General features: G+C 50.9%; 1 protein-coding gene across 18 annotated transcripts in view; it reads left to right on the plus strand.

The window, feature by feature from the left end:
* The window catches only part of Rgs3 (regulator of G-protein signaling 3), a 139,669-nt gene that overhangs the window by 89,469 nt on the left and 26,897 nt on the right, over positions 1-23,303 (plus strand). For 4 of the 18 annotated variants that reach the window (XM_087550857.1, XM_087550858.1, XM_087550859.1 and 1 more), the window contains one exon: positions 3,883-6,771. In XM_087550857.1, coding sequence (XP_087406983.1) covers positions 3,883-3,990 — 108 coding nt within the window. In that variant the 3' untranslated portion in view covers positions 3,991-6,771. 18 annotated transcript variants of the gene reach the window in all.

Here is a 23,303-nt window from a genome sequence, read left to right on the forward strand (position 1 = left end):
CTTTGATACTCAGATGCCGGCCACAAGGCCCCAGCACCATTGTTTGCCTGTTGTGAGCCATTCAGGTGTCTTTTCTTACTATAAACGCTGGCCGATTGGTATTTGGGGTGGAGGCTGCAGAAGCCGCCTGGGTGGTAGCTCTACCAGCTCTCGGGGAAGAGGAAATGAGAGAGGCTTGGACTCGCCAACTTGTGGGCCTCGTTGGTATTTGATGTGTTCAGGCTACTGAGCCATGTGCCCCTGGCTTGCGGATGGGGGCAGTAAGCACAGGGAAGTGGTACTGACAGCCTCTTGCAGAAATGGACAGCCATTCTCCAGCCAACTGGCCAGCGAGTGAGGGTCAGAGAACTACACCAGCCTAGGCTTTGAAAGGTGTCTTGTTTTAAGGGAAGAGACTGAGTCACACACTGCTGCTGATGGCCATTGTAACTGTGGCGTGTCCCCCTATGGCCCCATGCTTTGATGGCTCTATCAGTAGTCCCTTAAGGGTCACTGTGAGCAGGGCTGGGGGAAGAAAAGGTGGTCACTGTGAGCATTAAATGGGGAGCATATACAGTTCATGGTATAGCACCAAGTATGTAGCAGGCGCTCATTCAACAAACACTAAGTTGAAATACACTGTTCCCCCAGCCTTATTCAGATGGCACTGGCTGGTCCTCATTGTCAGAGTCGGCTACCTGACCCCTATGGATCTGTGCTGGCTGCAGTCAGAATTTGGGCCACTTACCGTTTCAGTGGGACAGCCCTTAGGATAAACACACACACACACACACACACACACACACACACACACACACACACACACACACACAGAGCTAGCACCCATGTTACTATTCCATAAGCTTTGTTCCCTCCTCTGAGGGGGAAGAGTGCTTTGGGCTTTGACTCCAGGATCTTGTGGCTCTGGAGAGCATTGGCCCCTCAACCCCCACCTTGGAGACTCGCTAGCACAGGCTCACCTAAAGGCACGCTGTATTTCAGAGAGGTCTGGGCCCTGCACAGCAATGGACTTAGTTGATTGACCCTGAGAAGGTTCCAGTCCCTGACTCACCCTAATACATGGACATCCCGGGTGGGCAACAGTCTGGATACCTTGTCACACCGGTGCCGTGAGCGTGCTATTAGAGGAGCGGCCATAGCCGGGGCACAGGCAGGTAGAGGAGAGTCTGGTGCTAAAGTAGCTTTGGAGGTGTTTCTGTGGCTGAGACCTGCCCAGACTTACACATCTCCACTCTCCTGGGGAAGCACTTACTGAGCCACTGTGACTTTTGTGAGGCAGCTCCCTCCAGGTGTATGTGTGTGTGTGTGTGTGTGTGTTGTGTGTATACGTTGCTTCTCAACCCTACCCAGCCACACCTCCACCATACCCACTTAAGGAATTTTAACAATGAATTTCATGAGTCACTTACAGAATGCTTCTTGAAAGAAGTTCTGGTAAATCTGATCCTGTCCAGCCCTCTAGCAGTCCAGACATGCTTTGAAAACTTTAATGACTGGGCCCACTCAGTACTCAGCCTCAGGGTGACTGCGAATGTCCTTTCTGAGGGATGGCTTCCGCCAAGCCTGTCCATGAAAGATACTGTCCTCCAGGGGAGGAGCAGGAAAGCCAAGTGGGTCTGGGAAGCCGATTCTTACTTCTAGGCATGATGGTTCCGCTGGAACGGTGCTGGGGTGCCATGTCTTTCCTCTCCCGTGTTCTCTCTCTGAATACTCTGCCTGCGGTGGAACTGACACAATGTTTAGTTAGGCAACTTCCCTATTCCAAAACCTCTCCAGAGACAGAAAGGCTTACAGAGCAACAGTCAGACACCCGCTCCTGCGTCCTACCACAGCCCCTGCTCCCCGCCATCATGGTGCTGACTCATTACAGTTTGACCTCAGAAAGGCCGGCGATGCTTCTCAGAGGACCCGGGGATGGAGAAGGTGTGTGTAGAGAGCAGCAGTCAGGTGCGTGTGGCACTACCCACAGTACAACCTATGGCAACCACTCCCAACTGTCACCTGCTTGGTCCCTTCTACTCTGTGATCCTAAGAGCCCAGGGACTGGGGGCTGGCCACCTCTCTTAGAAAAATACACTCTGGAGAGTTCTGCCCAACTTTCAGTGACATATGTGGGAAGGGAGGAACAGGTCGGTGGCTCTTGGTAACATAGAGATGCTAACAGTGGTATGTGTGTGCATGTGTGTGTGTCCATTGTTTATCCGTGGGTGTCTTTGTGTGCAGGTCAGGGGTCACATTAGATGTCTTCTTCAGTTGCTTTTCGCCTTAGTTTTTCGAGCTAGGGTTTCTCACTGGAACTGGAGATCTGATTACACTAGGCTGGCTCACCAGCACTCCAAGGACCTGCCTGTTCTGGCCTGCCTACCAGTGGGATCACAGGAATGTGACACCGTACTTGGCGTTTCACATGGCTGCTGGGTTCCCAAACTCAGACACCCATGCGTGTGAAGCAAGCACATTGTCTACCAAGCCATCTTCTCCAGCCTCCACCTTCACCCTTTTGAGATGGGGTTGCATGTAGCCCAGGCTGGCCTCAAACTCCATATGTAGCTGAGGATGACCTTGAACTTTGGATCACTCCTGCCTCAACCTCTCAAGTCCTAGAATTACAGATGCCAACCCCTATACTCAGTTTATCCAGGTCTGGGAATTGAACCCAGGGCTTTATGCGTGCCAAGGAAGTGTTCTATCAGCCAAATTCGCCCTCAGCGCTCAGTAGGTTCTCTTCTGTGGGAACAGATGGTCTGCCTCCTGTCCCATCCCAGCTTCTCTCTCCTGCTCAGCACCCAGACTTCCCCTTTAGAACTCTGCCTTTTCTTTATTCATTATATGTCCCTGCGGGGTACCCTCCTTTCTTCTGCCTTTGATAATGTGGACCAGGCTCCCTGTACCATACACCCAGCTTTACTGTGATGCTGCTTCTCATTAGATTTGCTCAGAGCTGGTCCCTGCTGTGGCCAGTGAGGCTCAAACCTCCAGGGACTGGCCAATCTATATGGTTTTGATTATTTGATCAGGTACACATGATGGATGTGTCCTCCATGTCTGATGCTGCTTTAGATTCTTTGGGGTTACAGAGATGAATGACACCCCATCCTGGTCCTTATAGACTCCTAACTGGATGATGAGGGCACTGGGATGGTGATCAAGTAATGGAGGTCACACCTGCGGCCGTTGTCCATGGGAGCCCTGACTATCCATTCAGGGTTAGCAGTGAATCTCCCACTGACTGGCCACTCAGGCAGGTGCTTCTGGGCTGGGCTCCAGAACCTTCTGAGCAGAGTAGTCTTGTTTAAGCCCTCGGGGCCCTGAGGGCCCAACCCCGTTCTCAGATGGATCCTGGGCTCCATGGGCTTTATGGAGGAATTCATCATGGTCTCTCCTTTGTGATCGCAGGCTGGTGATGGGGACAGAGATGGCAACAGGTAGTTGGAGGTGACTGCACAGACATGTGACATTGGGAGAACTGGGGGTGTGCAGGGCGCTGTGGCATGCAGGAGGTCCCCAGTGAACAACCTGCTGTGACTCTCCTTGTTGTCTTTTAGCATGACCGTGCACAACAATTTATTGGTATCCTTGTTTACTGAGGTTGACGCTGGTACCCAAGCGCATCTAACGACTGTTTCCGGATATTCCAGTAGCCACCTGCCAGATTTCAGGGCCCTGGAAGGGAAGCCGAGGCCTCTTTGGTTTTCTGCTGGTGGTACGACTTCCAGATGTGACTTCCAGGTGTGACACTGTCTTTGGGACAGCTAGAGATGGGTCGCAGAGATGGCAGGGACTATTTGAGTGTCTTAGAAAGAAACACGGTCAGGTTGTGGACTCAGGCAGTCCTGATCAGAGTGGACAGCGAGCTAATTCCAGTTCTGTCTGGTTCCACAGAAACTTCACCCTTACGGCTCTCTCCAGCAGGAGATGGGGCCAGTCACCTCCATCAATGCCACCCAGGATAGAAGCTTTACCTCATCAGGACAGACTCTGATTGGCTGAGCAAGCCCAAGGGCGGGACTATGCTTCTGGCAACTTTGGGGCTTCCCCTATCACACAGTAACCTCATCTCAACTGGACCCAAAACAGAAGACCAAGATGGTGGGCCTAGGGTCATCTGGAGGGAGTGGTCCCATGGGTGTGTGTGCACCTGGCAACAGGAGGAACAGTGGTATGAGAGACCCTGTGGGTTTGTGCAGACTGGTACCAGGAAGTCCTGGATGGAGAAGACGCCAAAGCAAGCTCCCTTCAGGAGGCTAAATGGCACCTGGGCACCTTCCTGGGCACAGCAGGAAAGAGGGAGAGGGCACTCAAATGGAAGACAATGCCTGTGACTCATTCCTGCCGGAAGATATCTCCCCTTCCCACTCCTATTTCAAATGGATTCATTTACATCCTCAGTCAGCGGGTGCTGGGGGACATCTCCTTTGTGCTAGTGTGTATGCTAGAGGATGCTGTGCTCCCACCAGGATCCCAGCCTTCCCTGTCCCGGTAGGGAGACAGCACTAAATAAATCCACACTGAAACATGACCACACACTGCAGGAGTCTGTACAGAAACACCACAGGGCATTATGTCTAGTTGCTATGTGTGGGGTGTGAAGGGGAATAGCTCGAGGTGAGGTCTATGAGCTGGAAAGGAGCTAGCCAGTCAAGGACTTTGGAGAGAGCATTCCAGGCAGTGGAAAACGCACAGGAAGAGACAAGAAGGAGGGGGCATGGTGTGCTGAGGAACAGAGGGAGGCTGGTGTAGCAGCAGCTTTGTGAGGAGGAGAATGGAGCCAGGTCATGCTATTCAGGACATAGACCGTGATTGCTTTGTGGATTCCTACCTACAGTAGGGGGCCGTGGAAGAAAGGCTTGAGGAAGGGTGTCACAGAGTCCTCCAGTGCATGTCTACAAGATCAGACTGCAGTTAGGAGGGGCCCGAGTGGCTGTGAGACTGGTTAGGACTCCCCTTCAGGCCTCTCGGGTGAGGGATGATGGTAACTTGTTCTAGAGGGTGCTGGGATGATAGGTCTTGGAAAGGTAATCTCTGGGATAAAGAGTGACTGCTCACCCTTGCCTGCCCTCGTGCTCCACTGGGTCTTGCTCTCTCTCTGGGTGTGAGGTTTGAGGTCTCCCTCCTAGAGACTCCTCTGCCCAGGCCAGAGCTTGAGCCAGTGTTGAGCCTTGGGGATGTCCACGAGCACTGGAACAGTAAAGCTTAATTTTCTCAAGATGGGAAAGGAAGGTTCACATTTCCCCTGCTCCCAGGCTCCATAGAGATCGCCTGTATTTGCTCTACCTTTCGTGCCAAGGGAAGGAAGCCGGGGCCTTGCACTCTGAGAACTCCCACTTTTTTGCTTTCTGTAGGGCTTCTAAGGGCCAGGGACCAGTGGCCAGGGCCAGATGCAGCTCAGCAATCTTCACTGAGACAAGGTGAAAGGTGCCCACGCCCAGTGATGAGAGCTGGGTCCACTCCCATCCACCCAGATGGGGCTCTGGACAAGGTAGCTCACCCTTTTCTAACTGTAGAGATCCAGCAGGACAGAATCTCAAGGCTGTGGATCAGAGGGACAAGGGCCATATGCTAGAGAGGTAACGAGGGCTCAGAGACAGAAAGCTACAGTGATAGCTAAGGCCGAAGAAGGCCCCAGCCTTCGTCATAAGGACCTTAAGGAAGATGCTGTGCTCTTTGGGGTTTGCTAACTGCTAGAGCCACCTGAACCCCTAAAGAGTGGCCCAGGAGAGAGTTTGTCCCTTATTTTCCGTTCCTCTTCCTTCCGACATTGGACATGTGTGCCAAGCTGAGTTATCGGTCTCATGGGGAGTGGCGTGAATCCGCAGGGATCAGGCTAATGCCCAGCCCAGCGAGCAGAGATTGACGCAGTTCAAGGGATGTGTAGCACCACACCGCCGGCCAATGATCAGCCCGCAGGGTGATTCCGAGCAGCCGGGTCTGTGCAGACAGCAAACTACGCTTTGATTTCATTTGGTTCTCTCACCTAACGACTGTAAGTTCATGAAGCACAGGAGAACCACCTGTGTGGGGAATCAGCCGTCTTGTCTCACCCGGGTCCGGCGACCAACCTCTGTCTGACAGATGGGTACAGAAGACGTAAGAGCTCTTGACTCAGAAAAATGGAGGCTCCGAACGTAACACCCATCCCTGGGGATGGGCCGTTCTCCTCCTGATAAGCTCCTCCTGAGTAGAATAGATTCTCCCATCAAGCTCCCAGGCCTGCTGGCTGATGGGGAAGAAAACATTTGCTCCTGGCAGGTCCTGGGCTAGCTTGCTCCGTGACTGTGGTGTGTCACAGCACTATGGCCATCTTGCTTCATCAATCAATGGGACAATTCATTTGGTGTCATGGGCCCAAGAAGATGAAATATGACCTGGTGGCCTCCACTCTTCAGTCTATCCCAGCCATTCAAGAGGAAGAACAGTTCTCAACGTTGCCTCAGAGAGTCATAATCACGGGAAACATGGCGGGGCTCCTCCCTGACACGTAAATCACGCTAAGAGGCACACAATGACTTCTTTCCTGATGGGCTGATGGTCTTGGGTGGTGTCTCTGGCCCAGGAGCTGGGAGGATGGGAGCACAACCACTTTATTGTTGAGAGGCCATCTGTGAGATCTGAATACAAAGTGCCCCTTCTAGTCTCCTACGTGTTCTTGGATCCCATTTCTGGGTCTCTGGGCTCTGAGTCCTTTGAACCCCATTTCTCATATAAGCCGTCATGCCTGAGTCTTTCGGCCCTTTGGGAGCTGGAATTACAGACCTTCTGAGAATGGTGATACTTATTTGTACACGTATTTTTATTATTATTAATTTTAATTTCCCCTCTGACTTCGGTCATCGGAACCCTTACTAATCACATGGCAACACTAAGGCACCAAGAAGGTTCTCCAGAGTGCAGGCACGAGCAGTTTTGCCACGTGGACGCATGTGTTCAGCGAGAACCCCCACAGTGGGCCTGCACCTTGTGAGAGGGCCGGTGGTGGGGTCCCAAGCTCTGTCTCCCCTAAACAGACTCATTTAACTAACAAAACAATGAAAGCCTCTGAGGAATTAGGTGACTTAACCTGTGCAGCACAGCTGGTGAGAGGCCCAGTCTATTGTCCTGTGTGGATGCAAAGGTGTTTTGAGGGACAGAACTAAGAAAGGCCATCCATGAGCTTCCAGGAGAGGCTGGAGGCAGTTATGGGTGTCTCAGACATCTTGGTCCATTCCACTGAGGAAGAGTGTGCTTTGGGGACTGACTTAAGTGAGACACATTATTTGCCACTTGGTGGAGCATTCGTTTCCCTAAGTGGTGGCCCAGGTTCAAACAAACAAACAAACAAACAAACAAACATTTCCACAGGATTTGACAAAGGTCTGATGTGAAAGGCAGAGCTGCGCTCCTGAGACAAGCTCTCTGGTGCCCTGGAGATTACATACTTCCTTTCAGCAGGACATTGGCCATTGTGGGGGACCCTGGCAGTAAAGGAACGGTGCCAGAGGCAGGGAAAAGTAGCTTAGGCTCTGCTCAGGCCTGCACAGCTGAGCATGGGTGCAGAAGATGAGACTTTAACCCAAACCCCAAGGAGAGGGCTCGCCTCTGCCAGGATCTGAGCCCGGGTTTTGCTAATCTGCTGATTGTAGACCTTGGATCTCTAAGTAACTGGGAACTGAAGGGATCAGATTTCAGCCCCCCCTCCCCCACTCCCGCTCGGCGGAGCATTCTTTTCTCCAGCCCCACAGCCTTTCAGACTGCCTACAGATCTCCCGCCCTCCCTCCCTCCCTCCCTCCCTCAACTGCGGCCTTGCTGAAGGCTGAAGCCCTGACCTTCTGAGGCAGCCATCTTTCTTTTCTTTTAACTCTTTAGGAACAGAGAACAACCTGGCTTTTGCTCTGTCTTACCTTTTGTTGCTCCAAGCTAGTCTCTGAAGAGGCTGCCATCACCTCCCTGAAGAGGCTGCCATCACCTCCCCTCCCCCTCCCCGCTCCCCCCAGCCTTTGAATGCTAGATGGCCAGACACTCCTATGTGAGCCAGGCATGGCACCTTCGCTTTCCCTTTTCATCCTCAGTAGAGTCTGATGTGGTGTGCTATCCCCTTAAGAACGGACTCCCTCTCTACCTAGTTTGTAGAAGAAGGTGCTGGGGTCTTTGAAAAGTTAAACTTGACTGAGATCACACAGCTAATGTCTGCGCACAGGGTACAATCCTTTGGGTCAACTGTTTCCTTGCATCCACAGACCATTCATTCCAGCAGAGAAGGACGGACAGGGCTGGGTCGGCACAGTCTTGTTGAAAGGCTATCCCATGGTTACAGCTTGACTCCAGGCTCTCCTGGCTCCATGGGTGGGGGTGTTCCTCCCAAAAGTTCTTGTGACTTTCCGAGGGCAGGCTGTTCCTGGACACCATTGTCCACTTTCAATGTCCCCCAGACGGCTGCAGTCCCTAGGGAGGTCATGGCTTAGCACCTCTTGGACACACCCCCATTGTGCTTGCCAGAGCATGTGCTCATGCGAGTTTTACCTCACCCGCAAGCCTGCAAGCTCCTTAGGAGGCCATATCTTATTTCCCATTCTGTTCTGTTGTTGACTGGCTCTTAGGAGATACTCTGTAGCAGTCAGAGGACTGAATTCAGCTGATGGGTGGGACCCTCCTTCTAGTCTATAATGGAGATGAAGAAATAGGTTCAAAAAGGGGAAGGAGCAAACTGGTGTTAGCGCCCTGGGACCAGAGCTGAGGTTTTGGTTCAGAGGTTTTGCTCTTGCTCCATAGCTTGGCAGATACCAGCAGGCCAACACCTCAACTTAATCTCTGATGCAATCTGGCCAGCGTTAAACCCTATGCAGGCATCCTCATGCAGGCATCCTCGGAGGGAAGAAAACCTGATCATAACTTCTTGGTTCTCTTAAGTCCCAGAGCCCCCTCTCAACAAACCCCCTGCCTCAGAGAAAACCAGAGTATTCAGAAGCTTTGGTCTTGAATAGTGACTTATCTAGTGCTTACTTGAACAAATCACTTCACTTTTCTGATCATCCATTTCCTTATTTAAAAAAAAGAAGACGCTGAATACAGGTAGTCTCCAGTTTCCGGGGTCCACCAAGTGCAGATTTCTGGGAAATGACCATAATGATCGGCATTGTTGGTATACAGTAGTTACACTCTCCAACAAGCAGGAACCAACTCGGGTTCCTTACCATAGCCATTCTTCCTGGAATACCCATGCCCACACTCTTGACACTGGAATTACCAAAAGAAGGCTGGGCAGGAGTCAGCACCTGGGAACTCTGGGGACAGGTTTAAGGAAAGAAGGCAGATGTTTTAGATTTCACAGATGAGTCCTATTGGCTCCTAGCAGAAGGGATCCTAATTACAGACACCTATGTGAGAAACCCTTTCCTACTTCCTCCCCATCCCAAGGTTCCTCCTCCAGGCTGCCCTGGGAAGAGGCTCAGTTGTTTTCCGACTTGTTTCCTCTCCAGCCCTCTGCCTTTCACTGTGCTCAGCGTGCCCTGGACTGTTGCTTGACTTCATGCATGTTTGCGCACCCGTGTATCTTCAGCCAGCCCTCTTGCCCACAGAGCCTCAGGCTCACTTTCTGTGATTGCTGTTGGCAGTGGACCTGACCCCTTTCAGTTTCCAGTGTGTTCTGCAGACCCTTACAGGGGCTGCCAGTGGCTCACCTTCGCTGTTGACATCTGTCACTCACTGCTCAGACAAGGCAACTAAAGATACTTCCTATTGAGGTTCTTTTATACATTAGTGCTTCCCTTCTTGGGGTTGGCGCCATTATTGCAAGAAAACAGTATTCTCATGGTCTTCCTGGCTGGGGCATTAAGGGTGTAAGTGGGATTTTGGTCAAACTGTAGAATACCTGAATGTGGAACCGAAAGCCCTCTTTGTCCTCCAGGGAGAGCACAGCTTAGCAAGCTGAGTCATAGAGAACAAGACCAGGAGAGATGCTAGAACTTGGCCAGCGCTATGTAGTTGGTGGCTTGAAGGTCTACAGAGGGGGTTGGATGGTCTTAGAACACAGAGCTCTTTTCTCTCAGCAATTGCACAATCATTAGGAAGGCCCCGAACTTGGGCCATATTGGAGACAGAGCAGCTAGCCCTGTTGGTAATGGGCTGATGGTGGAGGGGGATTGTCTAGTCAGCAGCCTACACATTCCAGGCACGTTCTGGCTGGAGGGGAATGAATGGGCTGCTGTGTTTTACCTGGAGCTGGGCCGCGTGTTGAGCGTGGTGGGGGTGTGGGGGTGTGGGGGTGCTGGTAGAGACACTCTGCTTCCTGTGGACTGTTCTAAAAATAGCAGTGGGAACATTGCTGAGGGGAAGAGGAGGGGGCTCCTTGGGAGCTGGGTGGGGGCGTCTCGCCCCTTCCTCTTCCTGTCAGGCCTCCTGTGAGGAAGTCCCACAGATTCATAGAATTGAGATCTGGGCAAGTCCGGGAGCCCTCTGTCCTCACCTCTCTCCTTGCCCAGGCTCTAGCTAAGAAGGGAGTGTCCTGCAGTCACTAAGTCTGGGGATTCTTTTCCTTCCTGCTCTTACAGAAGGCCCCTTCATGTCTCATGAGCCTTCCTTTTCTTCCTTGGGTGCATGGGGCCTGGGAACTCCTAGGACCGGATGTGGTCTGCCTTAGTGAGAACTGCACGTCAGGTGAGGAGCCTCTAGCTAGTGTGTCCCGCTTCCTGACATCAGCCCTCCGGTCTTTAACACCAAACCTTCCCTTTTCTGGTGTTCCTTCCCTGCTGACTTGTCCTCTGTTCACTTCCTGTGCCATCTACAGAGAGCCAGCCTGAAGAAGGGAAGGTCTTATAGCTCTGGCACTTTCTCTGCCCTTCCCAGGGACAGGCAGGGCTGCTGAGGGTCCTGTAGGGCTGTAAAATGTGGCAGGATGCTATGCAACCAGCATCCAGTCTGCTCTGTGATGGCAGAAGCACATGTGTGCAGGCCTTCTCTCACAAGGCTTACCGAGAAGTAGGCTCCCAGCCAGGCAGTGGTTGCCCTCACTTTAATCCCAGCACTCAGGAGGCAGAGGCAGGTAGATCTTGTCCGAGGCCAGCCTGGTCTACAAAGTGAGTTCTAAGACAGCCAATGCAATAGAAACCCTATCTCGGAAAAAAACAAAAACAAAAGCAAAAACCAAACAAACAAATAAACAAAAAAAACCCCTAAAACCAAAACCAAAAACCAATCAAAACAAAAGCAAAACAAAGCCTGCTGAGAATTAGGTTCCCAGTGAGGAAAGCAACTGTGGAGAAAATGAGTGGTGACCCATGACAGACTCTCCATGTCTACCACAGGGGCATAGCAAAGCTGTTATTATAATCTTAGTGCAGTTGATTTTGCTGCTGTTCTGAAGAATTATAATTCCTGTAATTGGCGCTGTGGAGAAAACATTAAATACAGACGAACCAGGAAAAGGCAGGGTTCACCATTTGCAGTGCCCACTGTTAAGTGTTATTAACATTTTGGGGTGTATACAGTCAGAAATGGGTTTCCCACACATATGCCTTGTTTGCAAGTTAGGGTTACTTCCTTGTGTAGGTTTTTGGGGTTTTTCCCTTACTCTTCTCTCATATATTTCATTCACTGCTCTAGTTTCTTTTCCCTGCCCTCCCCCAGTCCTCCCACCTCCCTTCCCCCACTGGAAGCATCCCCTTCACCTCCCCCTCAGAAAAGAGCAGCCCTCCCAGGGACGTCAACCAAATATGGCATAACAAGCTACAGCAAGACCAGGCACACATTCTCACACCAAGGCTGGACAAGGCCACCCAGTAGGAGGAATAGGGTCCCAAAGGCAGGCAGAGTCAAAGACAGCCCCTGCTCCTACTGTTAGGCTGGGTGAAGTTTTTAAATCCGCCTTTTCCCATTTAACAGTGGAGTGTATCCATGCTTCCCACTAACAAATGATATTCTACACCACCACATTTAGGGTATTTCACTTTATAGGGGAAACCTGCATATCTGGGTCCTCCCTGAAAGTGAGGTGCTCAATTCATCTTAAGTCTGTAGAAAACCCTGAGATTTCCTTAGAAATGCATTGTGGAAGCCCCCAGCATCCAGTTCACGCTTAGTATACTGTCTGACTCTCAATAAATATTTATTGACAAAGATTTTGTTGGAATTCATTTGGGGCAGCAGGATTTCTGGGTCAAAGTGTGTGCGCCCGTAAAGAGGGTTCTTGCTTCAGTAGCTGAGTCACTCTTCAGGATGGCTGTGCCCACTTCTAATGCCACCTTAGTTGGAACTCTCATCTTCTTTGCCCTCAGTCTCTCTCTCTCTCTCTCTCTCTCTCTCTCTCTCTCTCTCTCTCTCTCTCTCAGGGCTTGCCTTGTGCACATTAGGCACACCCCAGTGTGAGATTTCCCATTTTTAATTCTATAAGTCCTACTTCCCAAAAGAGAATTACTACTTCCCTGCAGCCTCAGTGGCACTGTGTATTGCTGTGTATTGTTACATTAAAAACATTGTTTTAGATTTATTCTATTCTACGTGTGTGTGCCTCTGTGTGTGTGTGTCTGTCTGTGTGTGTGTGCGCGCGTGCGTGTTGCTTGCATGTGTGAACATGTACCCGCACGTATGTCTCATGCAAGAGGTCAGGAGAGTGTGTTGGATCTTCTAGAACGAGAGTCACAGATGGTTATGAACTGCCGCGAGGGCGCTAGGAAACAGAGCCAAGTCTTCTGTGATAGCAACAAGCGTTCTTAACTTCTGAGTCGTTTCTCCAGCCCCTGTTATATTCCATTAAAAAAAAAAAAATAGGACCGCTTTGATTACTGGAGTTCCTGGACATGTATTTACATGCCCTTTGGTTACTTAATCACCTCTTAGGGCAGTAGTCTCTTCAAGCCTTTTGTTCATTTTCTTTTCCGATGTGCTGTTTATAGTTGAATCATTTATTCACAGAGCACTTTATATAATAGGGATATTCGTACACTAGCCTTTTCTTTGAAGTTCTACACCTTGACTTCAGTTCACCAACATTTTGCCTCACTGATTTCATTTACATATCTGTGTGTCATACCAGCATACCAGACCTGAAGTAGTTTGTTCTCCCTTCCTCCAGCCCATCCTCAGCCTTTCGGCTGGCCCACCATTCCCTTTGATTTCCTCTGCAGCCCTGGGATGCTGTTGAAACTATTGACAGCCATTGTCACTACTTTGAAAGCACTAGTTCTATTGAATTTTAAGTCCCCTTTAACCCTTGGTTATGTCACCAATCAGGAAATCTCTAAACACATGTGACTTCCTTGCTGGCCTCTTTCTGAAGGTACTCCATCTTATCCTTGTCTTCTGGGCTTCCGGTCCCTGTGCAGAGAACTTTCTTGAAGCATTATTCCCTGCAGAGTCAGTGGATGCTCCACTTTCTCGGTTCTCAGAGGGCTAGAAATGTTGGCCCTATGCTGGAGTCAGAGTGGGCTTGAGTGACTCTAGGTCAACAGTCCTTTCTTCTAAGAACCCCAAGCACACTCCTTGGTTTCGTGGTCTTTACTGTTGTGGAAAGGGCACTGTTGACTTGACTCTCTCAAATCCCCTCATGAAAACAACCAATTTCTCTTTCCAATCTTTGGAATTTGGAGTGTCCCCAGAATCCAGGCACTTGTTCTCCTTGGCTACAGTCCTCCACATTGACTCCTTAAGCCATTTCAGCCTAGACACCCAGCTTTTCCATTAAATGTCTTTGGAATTGTGTTGTGTTCAATTTCTACTTCCTGAAATCTATACTACAAGTAATTAATAATAATGATACCAAGTACACAGTGTGCCGTCCGTCTGCCATAATGTGTAGTCTGTCCGGCACTGTTGTTTTGATTCCAAATCCATTGCTTTATTTTTTGAAATTCAAAGAAGTTTTATTGGCAGTATCCCAAACTCGGGACCAGCTCAGTTGTCCTTCTGTGGGTGAAAGGTTAGGGTAACCCTGTTGCACCCATCCCCCACAATAACACAGGGTTAGGATTTTAGTTGCTGTTCAGATACCTGAGAGAAACAATGTAAGGGAGGAAATATTTGTTTTGCTCAGAATTTCAGAGGGTTCAGTCCATCCTGGTGGGGAAGGGAGGGTGGAGAGAATGTGGGGTGGGGGGCATAGAGAGGACTTAGTACAGAAGAGAGGAGAGGGCATTTCCTTATTCTTGTTTGCAGTGAAGAAACGAAGGAGTGGGGAGGTTCCATACTCTCCTCCCTGCCTGTTGAATCCAACCCCAGAACCAAGATGGACCCAGCGCTGCCCAGGGCTGACTCTATAGCCCATAGGGAAACATTTGGAAGTCCAGACTGACGGGCCCAATTACTGAGGGATACTGGCCTAAAGTGAGAGGAACTCATCTGTCACAGGTTCTTTTGTGAATCTAGAGTTGGGAATCGTCCATTCTTTCTGTCTTGGCTTCCCTTCTCAGGCATCATCTCCGTTCCTGGGACTCCTGCGTGGTCTTCTGGCAAACCTCCCTCATTTCCTCATTTCACTCCTGTCCCTGTAGACATCTCTCTAAATGGCAGCCAAGGTGACTCTTTCTGTTGAAGCAGTCTGGTCACTTTCATGCTCCTGAATGTTTGTTGGGTGACTGGGTGAATGAGCAGACACTTTCAGAGTTGCCTTGTGTGCTAACTACCAGGGATCTATCCGTCAAGAATTCACCCACTGCAAGTGACCCAAACCCACTCCATAAGCTACAGCCTGCAGAGGGGATCGCGGATGATGGAGGAGAGTTTTCGTGTATGGCAGGTTAGATTCAGGACCTCAACCAAGGTTCAGTACCCTTTCCACTGCTTGGTTCTACCTACTTGCGTGTTGGCTCACTCCCTCAGTGGTGGCAGTAAAGATTCCAGGAGAGCCAGATTATGACCTTCTGGTGGGACTCCTTCATTTCAGCAACAGTGCTAGGCCCGAGTCCCGTTGGCCCATGTAGGATCGTGTGCTCATCCCAGTCACTGAAGAATGTAGGATGGGTGAGGAGATCTCTGGAGTCATGTGAATCACCAGAGTTGAATACGAAGGAGGGAAGTGGAGGTCCTCTGATGCCAAAGAAGGGTGAATGGAAGATGTTCAGGCAGACTCTCAGCCGGCAGCCAGCTCAGTCCTCATCACCACAGAGAATAATGAGTCTAGTGTGGTGGAACGACTGTTGGAGAGAGACAAACACCATCCAAATCTCAGTAGTATGCAAGGATCAGCACTGGTTGGGACAAAGCGCTCTGCAGAAGTATCTAGCTGGCCTGGTCAAGGATCTTAGGAGAGGAGGCAGGTACTTGGGGGCGTATAAGAGGGTCCTCTGGATGAGGACCTTAAAACAGCCACTGTAAGTTCAGGAATGAGGAAGATGAAGGGAGTATGAGATAAGGCTGGAGGAGGGGTTGGGGTGAGGCTGTGGTGCCACCCATTCCAGCCCTGTGACAAGGACTTTGAACTTGGTTCCAAGGGCAGTGGAGCTGCTGGGGCAGGGTTCGTGTGTTAGAGAGCGTACAGTGGCCACCTACAGAAGGAACGGGGAAACTTTTGGAGCTCTTGCCCTTCCACACTGCCAAGGAGAGGTGATGGCAGCCTAGTCCAGAGAGCAGACATTGTCTCAGATGGATAGGAGGTGAGACCTACATGCTTTGGTGATTGATGGATGGAGGGAGGGGCTTGGGAGAGGGATAACTCTCTGGACTGACTTAGGCAAATAGTTGAATGTTGCTGTACACTGATCCCTGGGCACAGTGGAGAGTGAAGAGTTCTAATGACTGACAAACTTACAAGGCCCACTGGAGAGGTGGTGTGGAGCCCAGTTTGTGAGTTCTCCCAGAAGAAGGCTTGTTTAAAACAGAATGTCCTAGACCACATGAGGCAGGGCCTTTTGCTTCTGTAGGATGGTCACTGAGTGTTAGACCTTGCCTGGTCTGGACTCCATTCAGTGGGATGTATCCTTTGAGTTCATGCTCAGATATGGCAATGGCAGGTTGTCGTGGGAGTTTCCAAACCTTCTCATCCTTTTTTTTTTTTTTCCTTTTTCTTTTTTTCGGAGCTGGGGACTGAACCCAGGGCCTTGCGCTTGCTAGGCAAGCGCTGTACCACTGAGCCAAATCCCCAACCCAAACCTTCTCATTCTTGCTGCATCCCCCAATGTAGGCCTGTGAGAAGTCAGGCCACCATGCCTTTCTGCAGCACTCACCAGGACCACCAATGCTCAGAGAAGGGCGTCCATCGTCCTTGATTGGGAAGGCAGCAGCAAAGTTGTCCTGTTAAACCTTCTGTTTGGATGGCCTGAGCTCAAGCCCAATGTAGGTTGATGTCATTATGTAGGTGAAGGCAGGTACAGGATAGAACAAGGCCTGTCATTGGACAAGAAGGAAGAATGGGTAGGAGAAAAGTTTTTGAGAGGAGACCGGGGCCAGAGGCAGAGTAGCCGAGAGAACATGGAGGCAGATGTTAAGATTTTTCTCTACATATTTACAGGTTTTTATGAATATCCTTAAGGGATGGATTTTCAGGATACAGGATTTTGTGTATCAAGATGAACAAACTGTATCTTATCTAGGTGGGCAATTATATTTTATCAATTGGATCAGAGGTTGTTGTGTTGTGTGTTCTTTCATGTGGCGATTTAATTGAGTTCAAGAGAGTGTTGTGGCGGTGGGACACAGTGAGCCCGCCACGGAATTGGGATGTGTATGTCTGGCAGGGTGGCAACCTGCCTTGGGAACTAGAAAGGTAGAGGGATTGTTGCCAGGCTCAGAGAGTAGCCATCGGCAGTGTGATATGGGATGGAGCCTGTCGGGTGAGACGCTTTGTTGACTGAGATGAAAATATCCTGCAGATGCCATGGAGCCCTATGGTGCCAGTGCTAGTGTGGGATAAAAGAAACATTTCTTTTTTTATTTTACTGAAACAGCCCAATTGTCCAAGCAGTGGGCAGGCCCCTGGGGGAGTACAGGAATGAATTCCTCCTGGCAACTAACTTCAGAGGCCTGGGTCTCCCCATTGCCGAGTTTGCAGTTGAGCACTTCCCAGGAACACAGGCTGTCAGTACACAACCTGCCCCTAAGCTGGCAGAAGCATAGTGGGTCAAGGATTGCTCCTAAAACCTTGAACAGCATGTGGACAGTTTGGGTGGAGCCAGAGTGCCTGGCCATGCTGTGCCACGACAGCCACCCAAGGTCAGGCCAGTACTATGCATGTGGCAGCAAGGCATGTTCCAGGCAGGATGCAGAAGGTTGCTGGAGCTGGTGGCAGTGCTCCAGGATAGCTCCAGGGGGTGGCCCTTGGCCTCCTACTTACAGCCTATGGGCTGCTTGCTCCCGTGACTGGGAACACTGTCATTCCAAGCAGGGCAGATTCTGGTATGGTGTTGAGGGTTGAGGGAGCATGGATGACAAGGCAGATGTGTAGAAAGCATGAGCTGGAGACAGAACATGTAGTTCAGAGCCTGGGTCTCAGGACAACTCTGCCTGACTGAATACAAAACAGGCTTTCATGTCAAAGAGGGTATGAGGTAGTTGATTCTGGAACCAAAAGGAATGACCAAGGTCTGAGAAAACAGATTTAGATTGTCCCAAATGCGGTTTAATTAAATGGCTTTTTGTTTGTTTGTTTTTCAGTAAAAGAACAAAGTCATAAATCAAAGCTCTTTTCAAATTCATGGGTTAAAACATCAGATAGGTAGGCTACTGCAAAACTTTTAAGGTGGTAGGAGTCAATAAACTGTTAGTACATTCCAGAAGGCTTCACCTCATAGAAACTGTCACCTATAGACGTGGACGATTGATGGCTATCAAGGGGAGGAACAATAGCCCAAGGTAATTCAACTTCACAGCAACAGTGGTCCTAATCTTCACACTCAGGGAATTCTAATCAGTCATCAACCATGTAGAGTCTTTGACACAAATAAGGACTTTCTTTCTTTCTTCCTTCCTTCCTTCCTTCCTCCCTCCCTTCCTTCCTTCCTTCCTTTCTTTCTTTCTTTCTTTCTTTCTTTCTTTCTTCCTTTCTTCCTTCCTTTTCTTCTTCTTTCCTTCCTTCCTTTTGTTCTTTAGTCCTTTCTCCCTTTCTTTCTTCCTTGGAACTTCAGCTCACACCATGACCTATGCCTCACTATCTTGACCCCTCAGACGTGCAAGATGTTCACAGCCTGCTGTCCATAAACACTCGTGATGGTCAGCTGTCAGTCCACTCAGACAACTCTTAGGCCTGCCCATTATCCCTTGACAGATATGATCTCCTTGAACTTCCTGTTGACACCAGCCCTCCCAGGGAGTAGGCACAGAAACAACCTGTTCCATGTAGGCCTGAGCAGTGGGTGTGACAACTGTGGGCACTGATGCTACAGGCAGAGGCTGGCCTGCTATGTGCTTGCCTCTGGGGCCCTAATAGCAGGGCAGGTCACATCCTCTCCTTCTGCTTACAAAGCCATGTACCTGTTCTTCCTGGCAACATAGCCTTGTTTGGAGGACACACGCCACAGGCAAAGAAAGGGGTGGAAGAAGACAGAGCATGGCAAAGGCTCTGGGACAGAGATGAGATTCAGCAGGATTCAAACAACACATTAGAGTTTCTCGGCTGACCCCATGATAGGGAAGGCCTTTCTGCTCGGAGTCAGTAGACCCCTGAACTATGAACCCCCAGTGAGTTACAGCCCAGAACGCCCTAAGTGGGCCAGCACACACTGAGCTTGACTTGGTGTGGGCATGTTCAAACTTTGTCGTCAAGATCCTTCTTCTTCTAGATGGCTTCTGATGCACACGGCTCTTGAGAGGGTCTTGGGAACACAGACTTTAATGAGCCTAGCATAGCATAGTGGAGGCTGGGAGGGAAGGTGCACAGAGCTTTACTGCCATGAGTGTTGCAGGCAGCAGCCTGTGTCTGCCAGTGTGCTAAACATGCTCAGGGCCCTGATGCATTCCCTGAGGGTCTTCCTGGAGCTTGGGGGCCTCTCCTAACGGGAGGTGGGTTCTTGTTGAGTCTCCCTGGTTCTGGCCCTGGGATCTACTGCTATTGGTTTCTCTCTATACTTGGGAATGGGTCTGTTCTCAGGCTCTCAGGGAATTTGCCTGTGGGATGCGGTGGAAAAGCGAGCAGGGCTGGGCTGTTGCTCTGCCCCTGCTATTGGATCCCCTTGGCAGACTTCTTAATCTCTGCTCACTCGTCTGTGAAATGGGGATATTAGAAATCATATCCGATAAGGTTCTGAGGGTTTAGTGAATCATTCAGAAGGGCTCACACCAGCGACAGTGCTGACACAATGTCAAATGAATATTCAGTACACAGAATCTGTAGATCAGCAAATGGGACCCGGCTGGGCCCTGACTGCCTGCCTAGGCGCTGCGCCCATAGACCACCTAGATGTCACTGTTCCCTGTGCCCACCTTCCTTCCATGTTAAGCTGATAAGCCCTGAGCTGCAGTGAATGATCACTAGACAGAAACTCCCTCTCCTAGCCTAGCCACAGAGTTACTCTGCTTCCTTGGGAAAGTCACCCCTCCCCTCTCTACCTCCCTTTCACTGGCTATAAGTGGGGAAGAGACGCTCAAGGATCCCCAAGGGCTGGCTCTCCAGGAAAAGCAGTTTGGTTACATTGACTTCCTGGCCCTGTGCTAGGCTATGCTTTGAGAAGGGCATTGGCTCTGCTGTTGGTATCCGGGTAATGGAGAGAGAAGAGGCAGTGCCTTCCCCAGGCTCCCCGGGTACTAGATGCCCCCAGCCTGGTTTGGCTGGCTCTCAGGACTCCACTCCTTCCCCTGTATGCTACAGTTCAGCACATTATCAATGTGTTCTGGCCCCATTGTCCTGGGTTGGCAGAGCTGTGTTGCCCCTCATAGCATGATGTCTAATTCTGGCCTCATTCACCTGATGGCTGCTATCCATCTTCCATATTGGATGCTAACTTTGCGAGTGCAGAGCCCAACCTGTGTTGTCCGCAAAAAATGTCTTGGCTCTTTCTACTCCCCATTAGATCAGCACTGAGTACAGTTTTTTTTTTTCCTTTTCTTTTTTTTCCGGGGCTGGGGATTGAACCCAGGACCTTGCGCTTCCTAGGCAAGCGCTCTACCACTGAGCCAAATCCCCAACCCCCTGAGTACAGTTTTTAAGTAAGCAGTTCCCACAAAGGTAATCTCCCCACTGACCTGGCTAAGAGTATTCTCAATAGCCGTGAGCTTATGCGTGTGTGTGTGTGTGTGTGTGTGTGTGTGTGTGTGTGTGTGTGTGTGTGTTGGGGGGGACACAGATGGACAGGCAGAGTAGAGAGAGACTGGGAACAGGCAGGGCCACTGTAAGAGACACCTCTAGGAAGAAGGAGAGGTCAAGACAGCATACTATGCTCTGTTCTAGTAGAAGAGAAGGTAGGAGGGTGGGGCGCCTTCTGTCCAGTTCTTTCTGATATGTCACCGTAGGAGCTTTCTGCTCAGGTGAGAGAGGCATGGGGTAAACCTCATCCTGGAAGCACGGCCCACACAAGACAGCGCAGGGTCTAGCTTTAGGACAGAGCCTGCAGTCGTGGGGAAGCACCCTAGTGAAAAGTAGGCCATCTCAGAGTCTTCAACCCTGGTCCCTATAGTCACAGAGCTGGTCAGCTGTGAGCAACTCTAAATCCAGGATTCTTCATGTGTGAGGAGGGTAGGAGACCCGCCACCGTTCAAGATCCAGGCAAATACGAAATGATCTAAAGCAGCTAAAGCCACAAGCACAGGGCCTGGGCACAGAGTCTGTGTTCACAAGCAGGGAGCCTAGAGGCAGCTCTTGAAATACTCTGGATTTTGGAGATGGGCAGCTTTCATCCCCATTCTGCAGATGAGGAAACCGAGGCTCAGAGAGAGGCAGAGACTTACTCAGGGAGACCTAACCTACCTGGGTTGGAGTAGAATTGGCCAGCTATGTTTCTCTGAGTCTACACTGCCCCCCTGTTTTGGTTGCTATAATAGGCACTTCTTGGTTCTGTGGGGAGGAAGCTCAGGTCCTCTGTCTAGCGCAGATTCCTCAGAGTTTGGTACACCGGGTGCCAAGTCAAGACAAATGTTTCATGCACAGCTGGACAATTCTAGAAAGACCAAAGGAACCACTCCCTGACCCTGAGGGCAGCTGCATTCTCAGTCAGCCGTCCTGCTTGCAAGCCTTCAGTTCAATTGCAGCTATGCACTGGGACAGAGCAGTTGAGGGATGGGGGTGTGACAGAGGAGCCTTGATGATTGGCTGGTTCTTGCTAAGGAGCGGCAGCCCCATCCGGGAGCAGTGTGTGGGGCTCAGGGTGGAATCCATTGACGATCCCAGGGTCAGGGGTGCTGCCGAGAAGGATGGCCACCCCTTCCTCTAGAGACATATTTTAGAGATCCGCTGGGGACCTGGGGATGGGCAGCAAGGGACTCAGGGATGGCAATTTTAGTTGAGAGTACAAGTCATGCTCCAACTAGCGCACACTTTCCGCTAAAGGATTGGCCAGTGGAGGACTCTCTTCCTCGCCACATCCTTGGGGGCGGGGGAAGTGGTTTGGGAAAATCACAGACTTTTCTATTTGATGGAAGCTAGGGAGCCAAGCCTCTCTTCTGAGTAGCAGTGGCCGGCTGAACGAGGGAGCGGGGTGTGTGTTGTGTTTGGAAAGGGCACTCGGAGGAGGAGGAGGAAGAGGAGGAGAAGTAGGAGGAGGAAGAGGAGGAGGGACGGGTGATGCAAGGATTTTGAAAAAAAAAAAAGAAGAAGAGGAAGAAAAAACGCTACCTCCCTGTGGGAGGTGGAACCTGGTCATTTGGTTCTGCTTTTCCCAGCAGGTACCGCTCCCCTGGGGAACTTGGGTAAGTCCATAAATAGCTCTACTGACACAAAGGAGCTCTGTCTGGGGAAGGCAGCCGCTTGACACGGCCGGCCGGCTGCCTGCCCGCCCGCCCGCCCGCCCTCGGGAGGAGCCGGGTGGAGCCCCAGGGCGGGTGGCCGGCAGGAGCTGCAGCAGCTAGGAGTTGCCTGGGTCCTTGCTGGAGTGTGCTGGGTAGGTGCCTTGATGACAAAGGTGTGAGTGTGGTGGTGGGCAGTAGGAGGGTGGTCTTGTTCAAGACATCCCATCCCTGTTTCTATTGTTTCTTCCCCAGGGCAGCCATTGAGAGACATCTTGCAACCGAACCGGTTCTGGGGTGTGTGTGTGTGTGTGTGTGTGTGTGTGTGTGTGTGTGTGTGTGTGTGTGTGTGTGTCTGTGTGTCTGTGTGTCTGTGTCTGTGTGTCTGTGTCTGTGTGTCTGTATCTGTTTGTCTGTCTAAGGGGGCGGTAGCCCCTCAGGGGTAGGGGGCAGGCACCCACTGTGAGCTTCTCTGTTTCAGAATGGCCAGCTAGCTTTTCTTTCTAGGAGAGACGAGGAATCTTTGGTGACTAGTTGGGACACTATGTGGGAACAGAGTGCTTAGCCAGCAGGATTGGCTATTGTGTCAAGGATGCTGGCCACAAACCAAGCACCAGGGATGGCAGTTCTTATGTAGACCCCCCCTGGCTGGGGAAGAGCTGGACTCCTAAGCTGGTCTTGGGGCGTTAATGCTAGGCTCCTAGATCTGGGAACCCAAGCAGGCTTGCTGTATGCCCTATGAGCTCAAAGCCTCCCCAAACCCTCAATGCTTGCCAAGGGAAGAGCCTACACCTGTTCCCTTGGCTCCAGCTGAGACCACTCATTCTTAGAGCCAGCCCCTGTAAGGGCAGGCAGAGATCGGTTCTGTCCTCAACTTAGAGGGTCCATGTCTTTACTCTGTTCCAAAAGAACCCTAAATCATGGACTAGAAGGGTACCCTGAGTCTAGAGAGGGGGTAAGCCTTGGCTAAGTTCAAGCAGCAGGTCTATGACTGAGCCAAATCAGGATTGTGGACTTCTGCCTCCCAGAACAGGGAGGAGAGGACAGGGCACATGGGAAGGCATTATCTAGCCCAGAGCTACAGGATCCTACTTGGTGCCTGACATCATTTGTTCAAGACTCCCGATTCAGTGGATGGCCACCAGGCCCCTCAGCAACTCTGGAGAACTGTCCCCCATCCTGATGGTCTCTGGCTTTGTGCTATGGACACTTTACTTCCTGTCAGGGTGACTGGAGTGGTTGCACACCACCAAAGCAAGAGCTGCAGTGGCTTGCTCCTCTGATGCTGGCAGGATCTCAGCCAGAGTCAAAGTTTCCACCCAGTCCCTCTGAGTCCTCTGCACCCAGCCAAGGGCCACCTCTCTTCTTCCTCAGCTCTAGCATGTGGCATGGCTTAGCCCCGGGCAGGGAGCCTCTAGGGAGCCAAGTTGCAGGATGGGGCATACTCAGGCCCAGCCCAGCATCTGAGAAACAGGAACGTAGTGAGGATGGAGGCCATCCAGACAGTGAGTCCTTGTCGGGGGCTCTTGGC

Source organism: Rattus norvegicus, chromosome 5 (genome assembly GCF_021556685.1).
Source record: "Rattus norvegicus strain SHRSP/BbbUtx chromosome 5, alternate assembly SHRSP_T2T, whole genome shotgun sequence".
Lineage (NCBI taxonomy): Eukaryota > Metazoa > Chordata > Mammalia > Rodentia > Muridae > Rattus > Rattus norvegicus.